The sequence below is a fragment of the Scyliorhinus torazame genome, chromosome 30, assembly GCF_047496885.1.
Source record: "Scyliorhinus torazame isolate Kashiwa2021f chromosome 30, sScyTor2.1, whole genome shotgun sequence".
NCBI lineage: Eukaryota > Metazoa > Chordata > Chondrichthyes > Carcharhiniformes > Scyliorhinidae > Scyliorhinus > Scyliorhinus torazame.
The window spans coordinates 21741150-21759534 of record NC_092736.1 but is presented as its reverse complement, the minus strand read 5'-3'; the positions used below and the strand labels follow the sequence as shown (position 1 = coordinate 21759534).

The window sequence follows — 18385 nt, the reverse complement described above, 5'->3', positions numbered from 1 at the left end:
GGAATTTTTTGAAGTTCTTTGCGGCAGGCAATTTGTGCACATCAAGATCCCCCAAGATCCCACAGTACGATGATGACTCCGATAATCATAGAATCCTTACAGTGCAGAAGGAGGCCATTCGTCCCATTGGGTCTGCACCCCCACCCAGGCCCACGCCCTCGCCCTATCCCATAACCTGTACCCCCACCTAATCTTTGCCCCATAACTCCACCAAACCTTTGCCCCATAACCCCACCTAACGTTCGGACACTAAGGGGCAAATTACCGTGGCCAATCCACCCAACCTGCACATTTTTAGTCTGTGGGAGGAAACCGGAGCACCCGGAGGAAACCCACGCTGACACGGGGAGAACGTGCAAACTACACACAGACGGTCACCCGGGGTCGGAATCGAACCCGAATCCCTGGCGCTGTGAGGCAGCAGTGCTAACCACTGTGCCATCCAAATCTTTTCCAATGATGCTGATTGAGGGATGAATATTGGCCAAGGCACTGGGGATAATTCCGTTGCTCTTCTGTGAAATCTTATCCAGCCCCCCCGAACAAGTAGATAAGGTCTCGGTTTGAGGACCCATCCGAGGGACAACAGTGCAGCTCTCCCTCAGTACTGCCTCGATTTCTGCGCTCAAAGCCTGGAGTTCGATTTGAACCCAAACTTTTTATGGCTCCGAGGCAAGAGGGCGCTGACACTTTAATGTGGAGATGTCTTGTTGTTCAGAATTGCTCATTGAATAATGTGGAAATTCCCGTTGTTTTTATAAACAATATCCAACTGAGGAACATCCGCCCAAGTACAGGAAAATGGGTATTGTGTCACTTTCGCAAGTTCATTAAAGATGAGCGTTATTGTGAAATCAGATTAGTCAGGCTGTCATTGTCTTAATTGCCCTTCAGCCCATTGACTCTGCACTGACACATGAAAAACACCTGACCTGCCTGCCTAATCCCATTGGCCAGCACTTGGCCCATAGCCTGGAATGTTCTGACCTGCCGAGTGCTCTTCCAGGTACTTTTTAAAGGATGTGAGGCAACCCGCCTCTACCACCCTCCCAGGCAGTGTGTTCCAGACCCGCCTCTACCACCCTCCCAGGCAGCGCGTCCCAGACCGTCACAATTTTGTATATTTCAATCACACCACCCCTCAGCCTTCTCTGTACCCTGGAGAACAACCCCAACCACATCCAACATTTTCACAGTTGCCAGAGATTTGCTCTGTCTCCAAAAGCTATAATTCTTTCCACAGGGGCTGGTTTAGCACAGGACTAAATTGCTGGCTTTGAAAGTAGACCAAGTCAGGTCAGCCTCCCCGAACAGGCGCCGGAATGTGGCGACTAGGGGCTTTTCACAGTAACTTCACTTGAAGCCTACTTGTGACAATAAGCGATTTTCATTTAATTTGGCCAACCTGGCCTTACAATAATAGTAATCTTTATTAGTGTCACAAGTAGGCTTACATTAACACTGCAATAAAGTTACTGTGAAAAGCCCCTAGTTGCCACACTCTGGCGCCTGTTCGGGTTCATAATAATTGCCTATTGTCACAAGTAGGCTTCAAATGAAGTTACTGTGAAAAGCCCCTAGTCGCCACATTCCGGCGTCTGTTCGGGGAGGCCGGTACGGGAATTGAACCCGTGCCGCTGGCCTTGTTCTGCATTACAAGCCAGCTGTTTAGCCCACTGTGCTAAACCAGCCCCTAAGCTCCCTTCTCACGGAGGGAGCATTCAGAATGTCCAATTCACCTAACAAGCACGTCTTTCGGGACTTGTGGGAGGAAACCAGAGCGCCCGGAGGAAACCCGCGCAGACACGGGGAGAACGTGCAGACTCCGCACATACAGTGACCCAAGCCGGGAATTGAACCTGGGACCCTGGCGCTGTGAAGCCACGTGCTAACCACTGTGCTACTGTGCCGTCCAACTGACATCCTTTCAACTAAGGGGAACAGCTGTTCCCTATTCACCCTGTCCAAGCTCCTCATAATCTTGTCCACCTCGATCAGGTCGCCCTTCAATCTTCTCTGTTCCAGCGAAAACAACCCAAGCCTATCCAACCTCTCGTCATCACTTAAATGTTCCATCCCAGCCTGTAGTGTTGAGGGGAGTATGTTTTGACTCTCTCAGTCAGATGAGGCTATCTATGCCAGTTCATCCACTCCTTAAATGATCTACAGACAGAACCTGTTCAGCCCATGTGCCATGTTTCTCTGAGCGAGCACATGTTAGCAATAAACCATAGGACCATAGAAGGCCATTCAGCCCATCGGGTCTGCACCGTCCCTCCGAAAGAGCCTAGCCCACTCCACCGCCCTATCCCTGTAATCCCATAACCCCATCTCACCCACACACCTTTTGACACTCAGGGGCAATTTAGCGTGTCCAATCCACCTATCCTGCACATCTTTGGACAGTGGAAGGAAACCGGAGCACCCGGAGGAAACCCACGCACACACGGGAGGAACGTGCAGACTCCGCACAGGGTAACCACTCAAGGAGATAATGAGAAACATCAAAGAGGATGGTTTTAAACAATGCTTTGAAAGGAGAGAGATGTAGAGAGATGAGGAGATTTGGGAAGCGGAATTTTATGACTTGTAGCCGTGACAGAGGGAAGCATAGACATCGATCTTGGGGTCTGGGATGGAGGGGGTGAACAAGAGATCAGAGTCCCATGATTACAGAGCTCAAGAAGGTTACAGAGAATGAAGTCTGATTTGAATGATACACATGACTTGTTTATTCTCTTTTCTGAGGGGGGAATGGTCAGCACTGCTGCCTCACGCCGCCGAGGACACGGGTTCGATCCCGGCCCCGGGTCACTGTCCGTGTGGAGTTTGCACATTCTCCCCGTGTCTGCGTGGGTCTCACCCCCACAACCCCAAGATGTGCGGGATAGGTGGATTGGCCACGCTAAATTGCCCCTTAATTGGGGGGGGGGGGGGGGGGGGGGGGGGGGAATGAATTGGGTACTCTCAATTTATTTTTAAAAATCTTCTTTTCTGAGTGTGTTTTGGGTAGCCATGGGAACGCTACAGATGAACCAGCTCCTTGTCAAATGGCTGACTTTGTCGCTTCGTGTTTACTTTCTGATGTCTGAAATGTGAAGGTGATTGTGACACTTTAAGTACGATGGGTGGATAAACAGAAAAGTATATTGTAACATTCCGCCAGTCATTGATGGGTCAGGAATTCTGCCGCAAGTAACTCACCTCTTGGTTCCCCAAAGGCTATCCGTCATCTACAAGGCACAAGTCAGGAGTGTGATGGAACACTCTCCACTTGCCTGGAAGAGTGCAGCTCCAACAACACTCAAGAAGCTCGACACCATCCAGGTCAAAGCTTCCCGCTTGATCAGACTGCCACGCACTACGTTAAGCATTTACTCCCTCCGTCACCGATGAACAGTGGCAGCCGTGTGTACCATCTAATAATAATCATTTTATTGTCATAAGTTACATTAACACTGCAATGAAGTAACTGTGAAAAGCCCCTAGTCGCCACACTCCAGCGCCTGTTCGGGGACACTGAGGGAGAATTCAGAATGTCCAATTCACCTAACAAGCACGTCTTTCGGGACTTGTGGGAGGAAACCGGAGCACCCGGAGGAAACCCACGCAGACACGGGGAGAACGTGCCGACTCCGCACAGACAGTGACCCAAGCCGGGAATCGAACCTGGGACCCTGGCGCTGTGAAGAAACAGGGCTAACCACTGTGCTACCGTGCTCCCCCTTCTCAAGGGGCAATTGGGGATGGGCAATAAAGACTGGTCCGGCCGGGCAGCACGGTGGCGTAGTGGGTTAGCCTTGCTGCTTCACGGCGCCGAGGTTCCAAATTCGGTCCCGGCTCTGGCTCCGTGTGGAGTTTGCATATTCTCCCCGTGTTTCGTGGGTTTCGCCCCCACAACCCAAAGATGTACAGGGTAGGTGGATTGGCCACGCTAAATTGCCCCTTAATTGGAAAAAATGAATTGGGTACTCTAAATTTACATTAAAAAAAACACTGTTCCAGCCAAGGACACCCACATCCCAGGTATGAATTTTTAAAAATCATCTAAGTTTTTGGTTATTCGGGGTCACTGTTGGTTATGCTGGGTGGTAGTGGCTGTGGGGACCGCAATGGTAAGTTGGGGAGAGCAGGTTCCAGAGCGAATGTCAGGGTTGAAGGAACAAAATAGGCAAGGATGATGCTGGAAGTGTGAAACATTGTCAGAGCATTCATAACTTTGACTACCTTGAAAGCAGAGAGAGAGAAAGAAATAGCTCGTTGCATCCTGTGTGTAGTGTCTCGCTTCAGTTAAGTTGCTAAACTTTGGGTTTTTAGTAGTTAACGATTGCCAATCGGGGAGATAGCTCTGAGTTGTAAACAAAGCTGGTCTCCAGAGAAAGGAATCGTGCGGTGGGGCGGTTTTTCGCTCTCCTCGTTAATTATTGACGTGTTTAAGTACCTGGGTATGTACTTGTACAGCAGATTAATGTACTGCCAGAGATTGAGCGGGAACCACTGCACGGGTGTATCGACTTTAAGCACATTGCAGAAAACAAGTCGAGATGACTTTCGTTAAGTATGGCATGTCAACTCCAAATAATAAGCGATTTCTTCTGAACCTTTAAACAACAAATCCTTCAGAGTCCATCCCTGTCCAACCTGCCACATTCCTCCAATAACAATTTTTTTTTGTTAAACACTGACAGTAGCAATGCTTATCCAGAGGCTAATTTCGAAAACGCTGCTTGCTTCGTGCATTGGTTAGAAATTCGATGATTGTATCCATTCTGGGGAAGAAATGTGGAGTTTCGTACGGCTGTCGATAGTTTAACATGTATATATCCTGGCGAGGTGCAAAATAGGCAGTTTTCCCCTAATTATTAATCGACTCGTTTCCCGTTTCACATCTCTGTTCGTCCAACACCCGTCTCAGCTCCCCATACATCCCACCTGGGGATTCCCAATGCAACTTCAAATGGTGCAATCGCCACAGTTGGATCCCTAAGGATTGAAATAGTCCAGAATGCAGAGTGTGGAACTCGGCTCGCCAACTCTACAATATTGTCCTGGAGTCAATTCTTTAAACTCTTTGGATTATTAGGTTTAACAAATCTGAGAAGGGAAAAATAGTGTTTGACTGGGGGGGGGGTTGAAAGAGAGATAATCCAGAGAGACTGGGGCTGTTTAGCACAGGGCTAAATCGCTGGCTTTGAAAGCAGACCGAGGCAGGCCAGCAACATGGTTCGATTCCCGTAACAGCCTCCCAGGACAGGTGCTAGAATGTGGCGACTAGGGGCTTTTCACAGTAACTTCATTTGAAGCCTACTTGTGACAATAAGCGATTTTCATTTCATTCATTCATTTGAATCCTCCAGGGATCTATCCAAGGAGGGTTGGCAACCCCTAATCCATCACCCCTCCCCCTCTCCAGGTTAAACTCTGCTCCTCTCTCTCCACAGATGTTGCCAGACCTGTTGAGATATTCCAGCAAGTACTGTTGTTATTTCAGATTTGCTTCCATCTCCCAAGCAGAATATTTCATTCCCTTTTTATTTCGATATTCGTCTTTGAAAGCAGACTCTCTCCATGCCATTATCTACCCCCCCCCCCCCCCCCCCCCCCCCCCACACCCTCCTCCACACTCTCTTTGGTCACCTGGAGCTGATGTTAGGGCAGCTTTTGCGATACCTTTGAACCTGAGGATATCAGGGATCTTTGAAGAACTTCCATTAATTTCAAACAAAAAAAATAAGAGACAGGGGATGTAGTCCTGGGCTGCTGTCTAAATCTAGACGGTCTCCCTGCAGCAAAAAAACATTCTTTGCGATTTTAAACTTCTGAAAATGATACATTCTGTGTATCGACTTTAAGCACATTACAGAAAACAAGTCAAGATGACTTTCGTTAAGTATGGCATGTCAGCTCCAAATAATAAGTGATTTCTCCTGCACCTTTAAACAACAAATTCTTCAGAGTCCATCCCTGTCCAACCTGCCACATTCCTCCAATAACAATTTTCTGGGTTGGTTGAGCTAAATCGCTGGCTTTGAAAGCAGACCGAGGCAGGCCAGCAGCACGGTTCAATTCCCGTACCAGCCTCCCCGAACAGGCGCCGGAATGTGGCGACTAGGGGCTTTTCACAGTAACTTCGTTTGAAGCCTACTTGTGACAATAAGCGATTTTCATTTCATTTCATTTTCACATTCTTCCTCACCTCTTTTGGAAATGACTCTTCCTTCTTTCTCCTGTTACAAATAGTTTCGATTTCATGTTGGGGGGAGGTGGGGGTGACGATATTTTCTATCTGTTATTTTCGTGAATGTTTAAAAAAAAATAATAGCGGTTTAGCTATTGTCCCCCCCTCTTCTTGATCTTTATCTCTCTCTCATCACACTTCCACACTAAATGTCTATATTTGTCTCTGTGTTGTTGTTACTCTCCTGGGATTACACCATTCGGAAACAATGAGCTTTCAGATTCAGATCTTTAATTGCACCTATATATGGACCCTGAGGCTGAATTTCACCGTTTAATCATTGGATCAATCTCGCCTTTCCCAAATGCCACTTTCCCCTCCCCTGAGGGATGACAAATTAAACAGAAACCCAAACATTAAAGCAGGGCATTTAACATGACCCAGTTTTTTTTTAACGTATTGAAAAGCGTCTGGAGGTCAGAGAGAGAGAGAGAGAGAACCCCCTTCAGTGTCTCTGAAACACTGAGTCCAGCACCCTCGCGTTAAAGGGGACAGTTCCTCCACTTTGAATGTGCCTGACACCAATGACAGCAGCTTGCCAACCGACCTCCAGTTTCAGCACTGGACTCCAGCTGAGTTACTTTATCTGAACCACTCCATCATCCCCGAAATATATCTGTATCAATTATCTGGAAAATAGTTTTTATAGGTGACAATTATAAACCCCAAACCTTTTTATATGCAAAATACCCTTCCGTGAAGTCGTCGCATTTCTGTTATACATTGTAATTTTCTAGTATTTGTATAAGCTGCGGCTGTATCTTTGTAACTGCCGTGTGTAATGTATCTATATTACTGAATGTATCTATAACTGATTCTACATAACTGAATGTATCTATAGACTGAATGTATCTATATAACTGAATGTATCCATAACTGAATCTATGGAACTGAATGTATCTGAATGTATATAACTGAATATATCTAGAACTGAATATATCCATAACTGAATTTATGTAACTGAATGTATCCATAATTGCATTTAAGCAACTGAATGTACCAATAACTGAATGTATATAACTGAATGTATCTATAACTGAATATATATAACTGAATGTATCTATAACTGAATCTATATTACTGAAAGTATCTATAACTGAATTTTTTTACTGAATGTATCGATACCTGAATATATATTACTGAATGTATCGATACCTGAATCAGTATAACTGAATATATGTATAACTGAATGTATCTATAACTGAATCTGTATAATTAAATGTATCTATAACTGAATCTATATAACTGAATGTATCTATAACTGAAGGTATATTACTGAATGTATCTATAACCGAATCTATGTAACTGAGTGTATCTATAACTGATCTATATAACTGAATGCGTCTATAACTGAATGTATCTATAACTGAATCTATGTAACTGAATGTATCTATTACTGAATCTATGTAACTTAACGTATCTATAACTGAATCTATATTACTGAATGCATCTATAACTGAATGTATCTATAACCGAATCTGTATAACTGAATGTATCTATAACTGAATCTATGTAACTGAATGCATCTATAACTGAATGTATCTATAACCGAATCTGTATAACTGAATGTATCTATAACTGAATCTATGTAACTGAATGTATCTATAACTGAATCTATGTAACTGAATGTATCTATAACTGAATCTATTTAACTGAGTGTATCTATAACTGAATCTATATAACTGAATACATCTATAACTGAATCTCTATAACTGAATGTATCTATTACCGAATCTGTATAACTGAATGTATCTATAACTGGATCTGTATAACTGAATGTATCTATAACTGAATCTGTAAAGCTGAATGTATCTATAACTGAATCTGTATAACTGAATGTATCTATAACTGAATCTATGTAACTGAATGCATCTATAACTGAATGTATCTATAACTGAATCTATAATAATTGAATGTATCTATAACTGAATCTATGTAACTGAATGTATCTATAACTGAATCTATATAACTGAATGTATCTATAACTGAATCTATTTAACTGAGTGTATCTATAACTGAATCTATATAACTGAATACATCTATAACTGAATCTCTATAACTGAATGTATCTATTACCGAATCTGTATAACTGAATGTATCTATAACTGGATCTGTATAACTGAATGTATCTATAACTGAATCTGTATAACTGAATGTATCTATAACTGAATCTATATAACTGAATGTATCTATAACTGAATCAGTATAACTGAGTGTATCTATAACTGAATCTATGTAACTGAATGTATCTATAACTGAATCTATGTAACTGAGTGTATCTATAACTGGATCTATGTAACTGAATGTATCTATAACTGAATATGTATAACTGAATGTATCTATAACTGAATCTATGTAACTGAATGTATCTATAACTGAATCTGTAAAGCTGAATGTATCTATAACTGAATCTATGTAACTGAGTGTATCTATAACTGAATCTATATAACTGAGTGTATCTATAACTGAATCTGTATAACTGAGTGTATCCATAACTGAATCTGTATAACTGAATGTATCTATAACTGAACCTATGTAACTGAATGTATCTATAACTGAATCTGTATAACTGAATATATCTATAACTGAATCTATGTAACTGAATATATCTATAACTGAATCTGTATAACTGAATGTATCTATAACTGAATCTATGTAACTGAATATATCTATAACTGAATCTATGTAACTGAATATATCTATAACTGAATCTGTATAACTGAGTGTATCTATAACTGAATCTATGTAACTGAATGTATCTATAACTGAATCTATATAACTGAATGTATCTATAACCAAATCTGTATAACTGAATGTATCTATAACTGAATCTATATAACTGAATGTATCTATAACTGAATCTGTATAACTGAATGTACCTATAACTGAATCTATGTAACTGAATGTATCTATAACTGAATCTATGTAACTGAATGTATCTATAACTGAACCCATATTACTGAATGTATCTATAACTGAATCTGTATAACTGAATGTATCTATAACTGAATCTATGTAACCGAATGTCTCTACAACTGGATATATATAACTGAATGTATCTATAATTGAATCTATATAACTGAATGTATATAACTGAATGTGTCTAAAACTGACTGTATCTATCACTGAATGTATGTATAATGGAATGTATCCATAACTGAATCTATCTATAACTGAATCTATCTAGAACTGAATCTTTATAACTGAATGTATCTATAACTGAATGTATATAACTGAATCTGTATAACTGAATGCATCTATAACTGAATGTATCTATAACTGAATGTATGTATAACTGAATGTATATAACTAAATGTATCTATAACTGAATCAATATATAACTGAATCTATATAACTAAATGCATCTATAACTGAATCTATCTATAACTGAATCTTTATAACTGAATGTATCTATAACTGAATGTATATAACTGAATCTATATTACAGAATGTATGTATAACAGAAAATATATATATAGCTGAATGTAACTATAACTGAATCTAAATAACTAAATGTATGTATAACTGAATCTATATTACTGAATGTATCTATAACTGAATCTACATAACTGAATGTATGTATAACTGAATCTATATAACTGAATGTATCTGTAACTGAATCTATGTAATGGAATGTATGTATAACTGAATCTATGTAACGGAATGTATGTATAACTGAATCTATGTAATGGAATGTATGTATAACTGAATCTATATTACTGAATGTATGTATAACTGAATCTATATAACTGAATGTATCTATAACTGAACCTATATAACTGAATATATATAACTGAATGTATCAATAACTGAATTTACAGAACTGAATGTATCTATAACTGAATGTATATAACTGAATCTGTATAACTGAATGTATCTATAATGAATGTATGGATAACTGAATCTATATAACTGAATGTATGTATAACTGAATCTATCTAACTGAATGTATCTATAACTGAACCTATATAACTGAATATATATAACTAAATGTATCTATAACTGAATTTACAGAACTGAATGTATATATAACTGAATGTATAAAACTGAAACTGTATAACTGAATGTATCTATAACTGAATGTAGGTATAACTGAATCTATATAACTGAATGTATGTATAACTGAACCTATATAACTGAATGTATCTATAACTGAATGTATATAACTGAATCTGTATAACCGAATCAATCTATAACTGAATTTATATAACTGAATGTATCTATAACTGAATCTATATAACTTAATGCATCTATAACCGAATCAATCTATAACTGAATCTATATAACTGAATGTATGTATAACTGAATGTATATAACTGAATGTATCTATAACTGAAGCTATATAATGGAATGTATGTATAACTGAATCTATATTACAGAATATACGTATAACAGAATATATATAACTGAATGTAACTATAACTGAACCTAAATAACTAAATGTATGTATAACTGAATCTATATTACTGAATGTATCTATAACTGAATCTACATACCTGAATGTATGTATAACTGAATCTATGCAACTGAATGTATGTATAACTGAATCTATATAACTGAATGCATCTATAACTGGATCTGTGCAAGTGAATGTATCTATAACTGGATCTATGTAAGTGAATGTATCTGTAACTGGATCTATGTAAGTGAATGTATCTATAACTGAATATGTATAACTGAATGTATCTATAACTGAATCTATGTAACTGAATGTATCTATAACTGAATATATATAACTGAATGCATCTATAATTGAATCTATATAACTGAATGTATATAACTGAATGTGTCTAAAACTGACTGTATCTATCACTGAATGTATGTATAATGGAATGTATCTATAACTGAATCTATCTAGAACTGAATCTTAATAACTGAATGTATCTATAACTGAATGTATATAACTGAATCTATATTACAGAATGTATGTATAACAGAATATATATATATAGCTGAATGTAACTATAACTGAATCTAAATAACTAAATGTATGTATAACTGAATCTATATTACTGAATGTATCTATAACTGAATCTACATAACTGAATGTATGTATAACTGAATCTATATAACTGAATGTATCTGTAACTGAATCTATGTAATGGAATGTATGTATAACTGAATCTATGTAACGGCATGTATGTATAACTGAATCTATGTAATGGAATGTATGTATAACTGAATCTATATAACTGAATGTATCTATAACTGAACCTATATAACTGAATATATATAACTGAATGTATCTATAACTGAATTTACAGAACTGAATGTATCTATAACTGAATGTATATAACTGAATCTGTATAACTGAATGTATCTATAATGAATGTATGGATAACTGAATCTATATAACTGAATGTATGTATAACTGAATCTATATAACGGAATGTATCTATAACTGAACCTATATAACTGAATATATATAACTGAATGTATCTATAACTGAATTCACAGAACTGAATGTATCTATAAGTGAATGTATATAAATGAATCTGTATAACTGAATGTATCTATAATGAATGTATGGATAACTGAATCTATATAACTGAATGTATGTATAACTGAATCTATATAACTGAATGTATCTATAACTGAACCTATATAACTGAATATATATAACCGAATGTATCTATAACTGAATTCACAGAACTGAATGTATCTATAAGTGAATGTATATAACTGAATCTGTATAACTGAATGTATCTATAATGAATGTATGGATAACTGAATCTATATAACTGAATGTATCTATAACTGAACCTATATAACTGAATATATATAACCGAATGTATCTATAACTGAATTCACAGAACTGAATGTATCTATAAGTGAATGTATATAACTGAATCTGTATAACTGAATGTATCTATAATGAATGTATGGATAACTGAATCTATATAACTGAATGTATGTATAACTGAATCTATATAACTGAATGTATCTATAACTGAACCTATATAACTGAATCTATATAACTGAATGTATCTATAACTGAATTTACATAACTGAATGTATCTATAACTGAGTGTATATAACTGAATCTGTATAACTGAATGTATCTATAACTGAATGTAGGTATAACTGAATCTATATAACTGAATGTATGTATAACTGAATCTATATAACTGAATGTATCTATAACTGAATGTATATAACTGAATCTGTATAACTGAATCAATCTATAACTGAATTTATATAACTGAATGTATCTATAACTGAATCTATATAACTTAATGAATCTATAACCGAATCAATCTATAACCGAATCTATATAACTGAATGTATGTATAACTGAATGTATATAACTGAATGTATCTATAACTGAAGCTATATAATGGAACGTATGTATAACTGAATCTATATTACAGAATATATGTATAACTTAATCTATATTACTGAATGTATATATAACTGAATCTACATACCTGAATGTATGTATAACTGAATCTATGCAACTGAATGTATGTATAACTGAATCTATATAACTGAATGCATCTATAACTGGATCTATGCAAGTGAATGTATCTGTAACTGGATCTATGTAAGTGAATGTATCTGTATCTATGTAAGTGAATGTATCTGTGACTGAACCTACATAACTGAATGTATCCATAAATAAAGGTATTTCCAAATTATCATTTTCACCCAGCCCCGTGGGGAATAACGATTAGTGGATGCGAGGGCTGATGGGCTAACTTGATGACACCAGAAGCGGACACTGTGTCCTCCCTCCCCCCCGCCCCCCCCGCCCCGGAGAACAATATCCCCGAGTGGAGGGGAGAGGAATGTTTGCAGTCTTGCACACAGAGAGTGTGGCAGCCAGCGAGTTAAAGCTCTTATTCCCAAACCAGACACATTTGTGATCACAACCGCCCTGAGCTGCAAAAGTTGTTCGGTTCATGTAAGAAAGATTGAAGTGGGGGGGGGGGGGGGGGGGTATGGCTGGGGGAAGAGAAAGTCCAGTCACAAAGCACATCAAAGTTAACTTTTGTTTTACAGAGAGAGAGAGAGAGAGGTGCAGGAAGCAGTCTGATTGGAGCTGGGGTTTCCATTGGAGACATGACGCAGGAGCTTTGGATTGTCTCCCAGCCCCAGTAACATTGTTCCATTAAAATCCTGCTCTCTGTCCTAATTGATGATCAAATTGAAGAGGAGCTTCGTTGGGACCGGAGCTGATTGCCTCCTCCTCATCCACCATCCCCCCCCACCCACACACCCACCCCACACACACACACACCCTCCCCTCTCCACCCACCTCCCTAACTTACACCTTGTCCAAACCAGTTTAGTGGCCTATTCACCCCCTTACTGGCCTTTGCTTATCCTTTAAAAAAAAACCTACAAAACACGTGAACGAGATTGACGTGTGTTAAAAAGGAAGGCAAGAGAGGGGGAATAAACTGGTCACTCCATCCCTTTCCTCCCTCCACTGCACACCTCCCAATGCACCTCCAGTCCTTTCTTTTTTTAAAGAGAAAATATTTTTTTTTAAATTTAAAAGGTGTTTATTTTTTAAAAGGACAGCATCTTCCACCCACCCCCCCTCCCTCTACTCCTTAACTCCTCCAGCACCAGCTTCACCAGGAACCACTTCTTGGCTCACGACCTGTCAACCTTTCTCATCCCGTCCGGGCACCAGGTCTGAATTCTCTGGCGCCGCAGGGCGAGGAGACGAGAGGAGGGTGGGGAAAAAGGAAAGCAAGCCGAGAGAGTGAAGTCCTTGCAAAGAAGAAACAAGACACCTTGCTTCCTCGCCTGCCTGGAGGGCAAAGCGACCCGGAGGTAGCGTCCAGCCTCTGCAGGAGGAGTGGAGGCAGCCATGAGTACCAAGAGCGATGAGCCGAACAATAACAACGAGGAAGAGGTAAGAACTGAGAGAGGGAAGGGAGAGAGAGGAGCTGTGTACATTTCAGAGGCTCTCTTGTCGATTTCAGCTCATAATAGCATTCTCTGGCTTTGTTACATGGGGAGGAAAAAAGTTTAGATGCTTTGTGTGTGTGTGTGTTGGACTCTGATATCTACTGGAATTCTTTTGTTAAAGAGTTCAAATCAGGTTGGAAGCCTGAAGGACAGTTCATGTGAAGTTCCACTTTCTGGGTTGAGAGAGGTATTTCTTAACCTCGCCCTGTGTCTATTTTCTTCTCTCTCTCTAATAAGTCGTTTTAAGTTTAATTGAATTTGAGGGATGTGGACTATATTCAAGGGTGTGCAATTTATAAGCTGTACGGTTTAAACGTCAACTTGCAGGTACCAATTAAAGCTGCGATTGAGTTCCTCGCAATGGGCGCATAACTCGTGTCAAAGCTGCATGTTCCCTGTCTCTCTCTCTCTCTCCACAGTGAGTTTGCTCATGTCTTGGTCTTTGTAGTCCTCAAGGATAAAATGTCTCTTAAAGCGGGACTGTCCTAGGCAACAGTTTTGACTCCAGTCACTTAAGACAGTTTTGCTGGTTTAGTTGGGTGTGGGTGGGGGCGCCTGTGATATTTCCCTGCCTGCCCTTGATATGAAGTGTGTTGCACAATTAGATTGTTCCCAGCAAACCAAATAAGTGTCAAACTGCGTAACCCCGGGCCAAGGCTGCAAATTTCTAACCTTAACAGGAGGATTCGTGTCGAGAGAGAGGGGGGTGGGAGAGAGAGGGAGGGAGTGGGGGGGGGGGGGGGGAAGGTATCTCGTTAAGAGTTTGCAAGCAGCTGGAAAATGTTAAATGCGATAACCCCCCCTCCTCCTGTAGCAACACATTTTCACAACTTATGGCTATAATACAATCGAATCTGCCACACGGTTTTAAGCTATAGCTGTACAATATGTTGGGGGCATTGAATCTCTCGCCTCCCTGGTGAGTGGGGGTGGGAAGAGGGGAGAGAGAATGGTCTAAATCGTTGCAAGGACCGGGCCAGACAGACTACGTTTTGAAGCTACGTTTTTACCAATTCATAATAGTCCATTCGGCCCGTTATGTCCGTGCTAGCCCTGAAAGTAAGCCAATTAGACCCACTAAATTGCTATCTTCTCTCTCTAAATTGCTCTCCTCCTGTTTTCTCCCCCCCCCCCCTTCCAACTTCTGTCCAATTTCTCTTTGCAGAATCTGCCCCCCCCCCTCCCCCTTGTGTGAACTATCCTGTGGTTATCAACCCTCTGGCCATTGGGAGAAAGATCCCTTTTCTTATCGCTTTTATTTCTCCAGTTGATTGTCGTCAAAGTCTTTTTTTTAAAAAATACTTTAAAAAGAGAATTTTGCTTCTCAAGTCTGTGTGTAAACTAATGTCTATCCCAATTAGTTCGGGTCTGGGCACACAAGCTGTCAGATCAATGACTAGCCACTGGCTTTCATTAGTGGGAACTAAAATCTAGGTCGCAATCTTTAAACAACTTCCTCTTCCCATCTCCTGGGAGAGGAAGGGGGTCTGTGTAGGGCTGGTGAACTATGTTGTCCCCAACATAGTTGGTTCAGAGCTAGGGCATGTTTAAAATCAGTTTCTGAAAGTTTTTTAGTGTTGCGAGTGAGCTTGCTTAATGTCACTTGGCAATGGGGCTTTTTGATCCTGACTTTCAATTGCAGCAGGTTAGTGACTCGGTCTGGTGCGGCAGGGTCTTAGCCAGAGCCGATCTACCTGCCAGGGGACATCAAGCAACCCTCCCGCCCATCATCCCACACTGCATAGTGTTGTGATCCACTTTTGTTACTGTCCCAGACTTGTGTTGTAACCCAGACCTGCAGTAAACCGAGACAAATTGAATCTGCAGCCCACCATTCAAAAGTTCCCACCGTTCAAAAGTTAACAGTTTGAGGGCAATGGATCCCAGAATGGTTCCGCTGTGTAGAGCCGGGAATACAATTGTTTCCAGGGCCGGTATTGAAGGTTCCACTTCAACCGGGCCTTGTGAGAACATGCCGCAAGAGTTTATAAAGTCCAGCTGCATTGTAACAGTAATGTTGGGAGGAGAACAATTCACTCTTTTAATTTCATGAGCAAACATGCCAGACTTCTCACTCCCTAGAGGACCTCTTTCAATGACTGCCTCTACAGATGGCCCCTAACGTATGCACTTAAAAATGCTTCTATTAGTATCCATTCCCCCCCCCCCCCTCCTTCTCTGAAGGCCCCACTAGAATTAATATTAAAGTTTAATCTCTAATATATGCAGTGAAATATTAACTTTTTAATGTTCTTAGCTGACCTCTACATGCGGTTAACATGTAGGACTTTTAAAGGTAGCAATCTCTGGATTACAGAGAGTCAAATGAGTGGGGAGGGTCAATGTGTGACTTGAAGCATGGTGCTGCAGGGAAGACTTCAGATTGTTGGAGAATAGGGACCAGTTCTGGGGTAAAATGCATCTACCCGAGGGATGGGTTGCACCTCAACTGGACTGGAGTCGATGTCCGTATGGGAAGATTGATAAGGAGATGGGTACTAACCAGTAAAAGTGTTATACTAGGCAGTGGTAGATCAGGGAATTGTTCCACATTAGACCAGATTGGACTAAGAGGAACTAGTAAGATTTTCAGTGTACCAGAGGAAAAAGGAGTTTGGGGACTGCTCGTGTATGTGAATGGTGAGAGTATGGTAAATACGATTGATTAATTTCTGGTGCAGATTACCATTTAGAAATAAGATGTTGCTAAACCACAGACCTAGCTCAAAGAATAAAAGCACTGGGTATTAAATATTCCTGGGTGCAAGGTATTCAAGGAAGGGACCAGAGGGGGTAGTGGCATTTGAGGAAGCATTGCAGTGCCGGATGGAGCCTTTCCCAGAGGGGTCAAGGGCAGAATCTATATGGTTAGAGCCAAGGAACAAATGCAATTATATTAATAATCTTTATTGTCACAAGTAGGCTTCCATTAACACTGCAATGAAGTTACGTGAAAATCCCCTAGTCGCCACATTCCGGTGCCTGTTCGGGTACATGGAGGGAGAATTCAGCATTGTCCAGTTTACCTAACAAGCACATCATTCAGGACTTGTGGGAAGAAACTGGAGCACCCGGAGGAAACCCACGCACACACGGGGAGAACGTGCAGACTCCGCACAGACAGTGACCCAAGCCGGGAATCTAACCTGGGATCCTGGTGCTGTGAAGCAACCGTGCTTGCTACTGTACTGCCCAACTGCCTGCCCTTGTGCAGTTTGTAGGCTCCCAACTAGTGGGAAGGATGGAGGAAAACAAAAATTGCAAGGAAATTTAATGAGATGCAAGAATTATAAAGTACTTCTAACAAGGAACTTTAATTCTCTCTGGCTAGAGACCAGCTTCAGCCGTATAATGGGTAGAGAGTTCCCAAGAGTGCTGGGGAGAATTTTCTACAACGTTTCCAGTCCAACACAAAGTGAGGCACTGCTGGACATGGTTCTTGTGAATGGCATGGGTCACTTTATCAGTTGGCAAACATTTAGCGGACAGTCATCAGTTGGCTCTGGGGCAAGAGCAAGGAATGATTTAGAATAAGAATGACTGGGGGTTATAAGAATGGATCTGACCCAGATCTTTCAGAGTCATAAGTTGACAGACCTGAACACTTGGAGAAGCGTGCGTTCAGGTGCAGGCGAGGTATGTTCACACAAGTGGAGGAGGCAGGCTAAATAAATCCAGGGCTCCCTGGATGGCGAGAGAGATTTAAAGATGGAAGCAGAAAAATACCTGGTGGAAGAGCTAGGAATAAGCAGGTTTAATGGGAGAAGGCATGAAACTTGATGGGCAGCTAAAATGAAAAGTCTTTTTATGGATAAATAAATGTGAAAGCAGAAAAAGGGCCAATTGGAGGCCGAAAATGGGATTTGTGCATGGGAGGGGGCACAGCTGAGGTATTCAGTGTTAAAGACTGATGGAAGATGCTGTGCCGGTCCAGTCCTAATTTGGGCACCTTGGAAGGAGGGGATATTGAATAGGCTGTACTTGAGAAGTGGACAGGACACCAGGACTGGATATGATTCATCTGAGGATCCAGAGGGAAGTGAAGGCTATACATTGTGGCACAACTTCCATAATTTTCTCATCTTCCTTGGACTTGGGGGTGCTAGAGGACTGGAGAATTGCAAATTTTACACTTTTATTCAATGGGGACAATGAGCCCAGCAACTACAGGCCAGTTAGTTTAGCTTGCTGAAGCTTCTAGCAATGGTCGGGATAACCTAATAG

The 18385-nt window shown here is 40.5% G+C and overlaps 1 protein-coding gene across 7 annotated transcripts in view; it reads left to right on the top strand.

Annotated features, from left to right (window-relative positions):
• Positions 1-13357: 13357 nt before the first annotated feature.
• The window catches only part of LOC140404421 (RNA-binding protein, mRNA-processing factor 2a-like), a 78030-nt gene continuing 73002 nt past the window's right edge, over positions 13358-18385 (top strand). The window contains exon 1 of one of the 7 annotated variants that reach the window (XM_072492942.1): positions 13358-14105. In XM_072492942.1, the coding sequence (XP_072349043.1) occupies positions 14061-14105 (45 nt within the window). In that variant the 5' untranslated portion in view covers positions 13358-14060. The remainder of the gene's footprint in view (positions 14106-18385) is intronic. The other 6 variants (XM_072492939.1, XM_072492945.1, XM_072492940.1 and 3 more) reach the window with 6 other exon arrangements.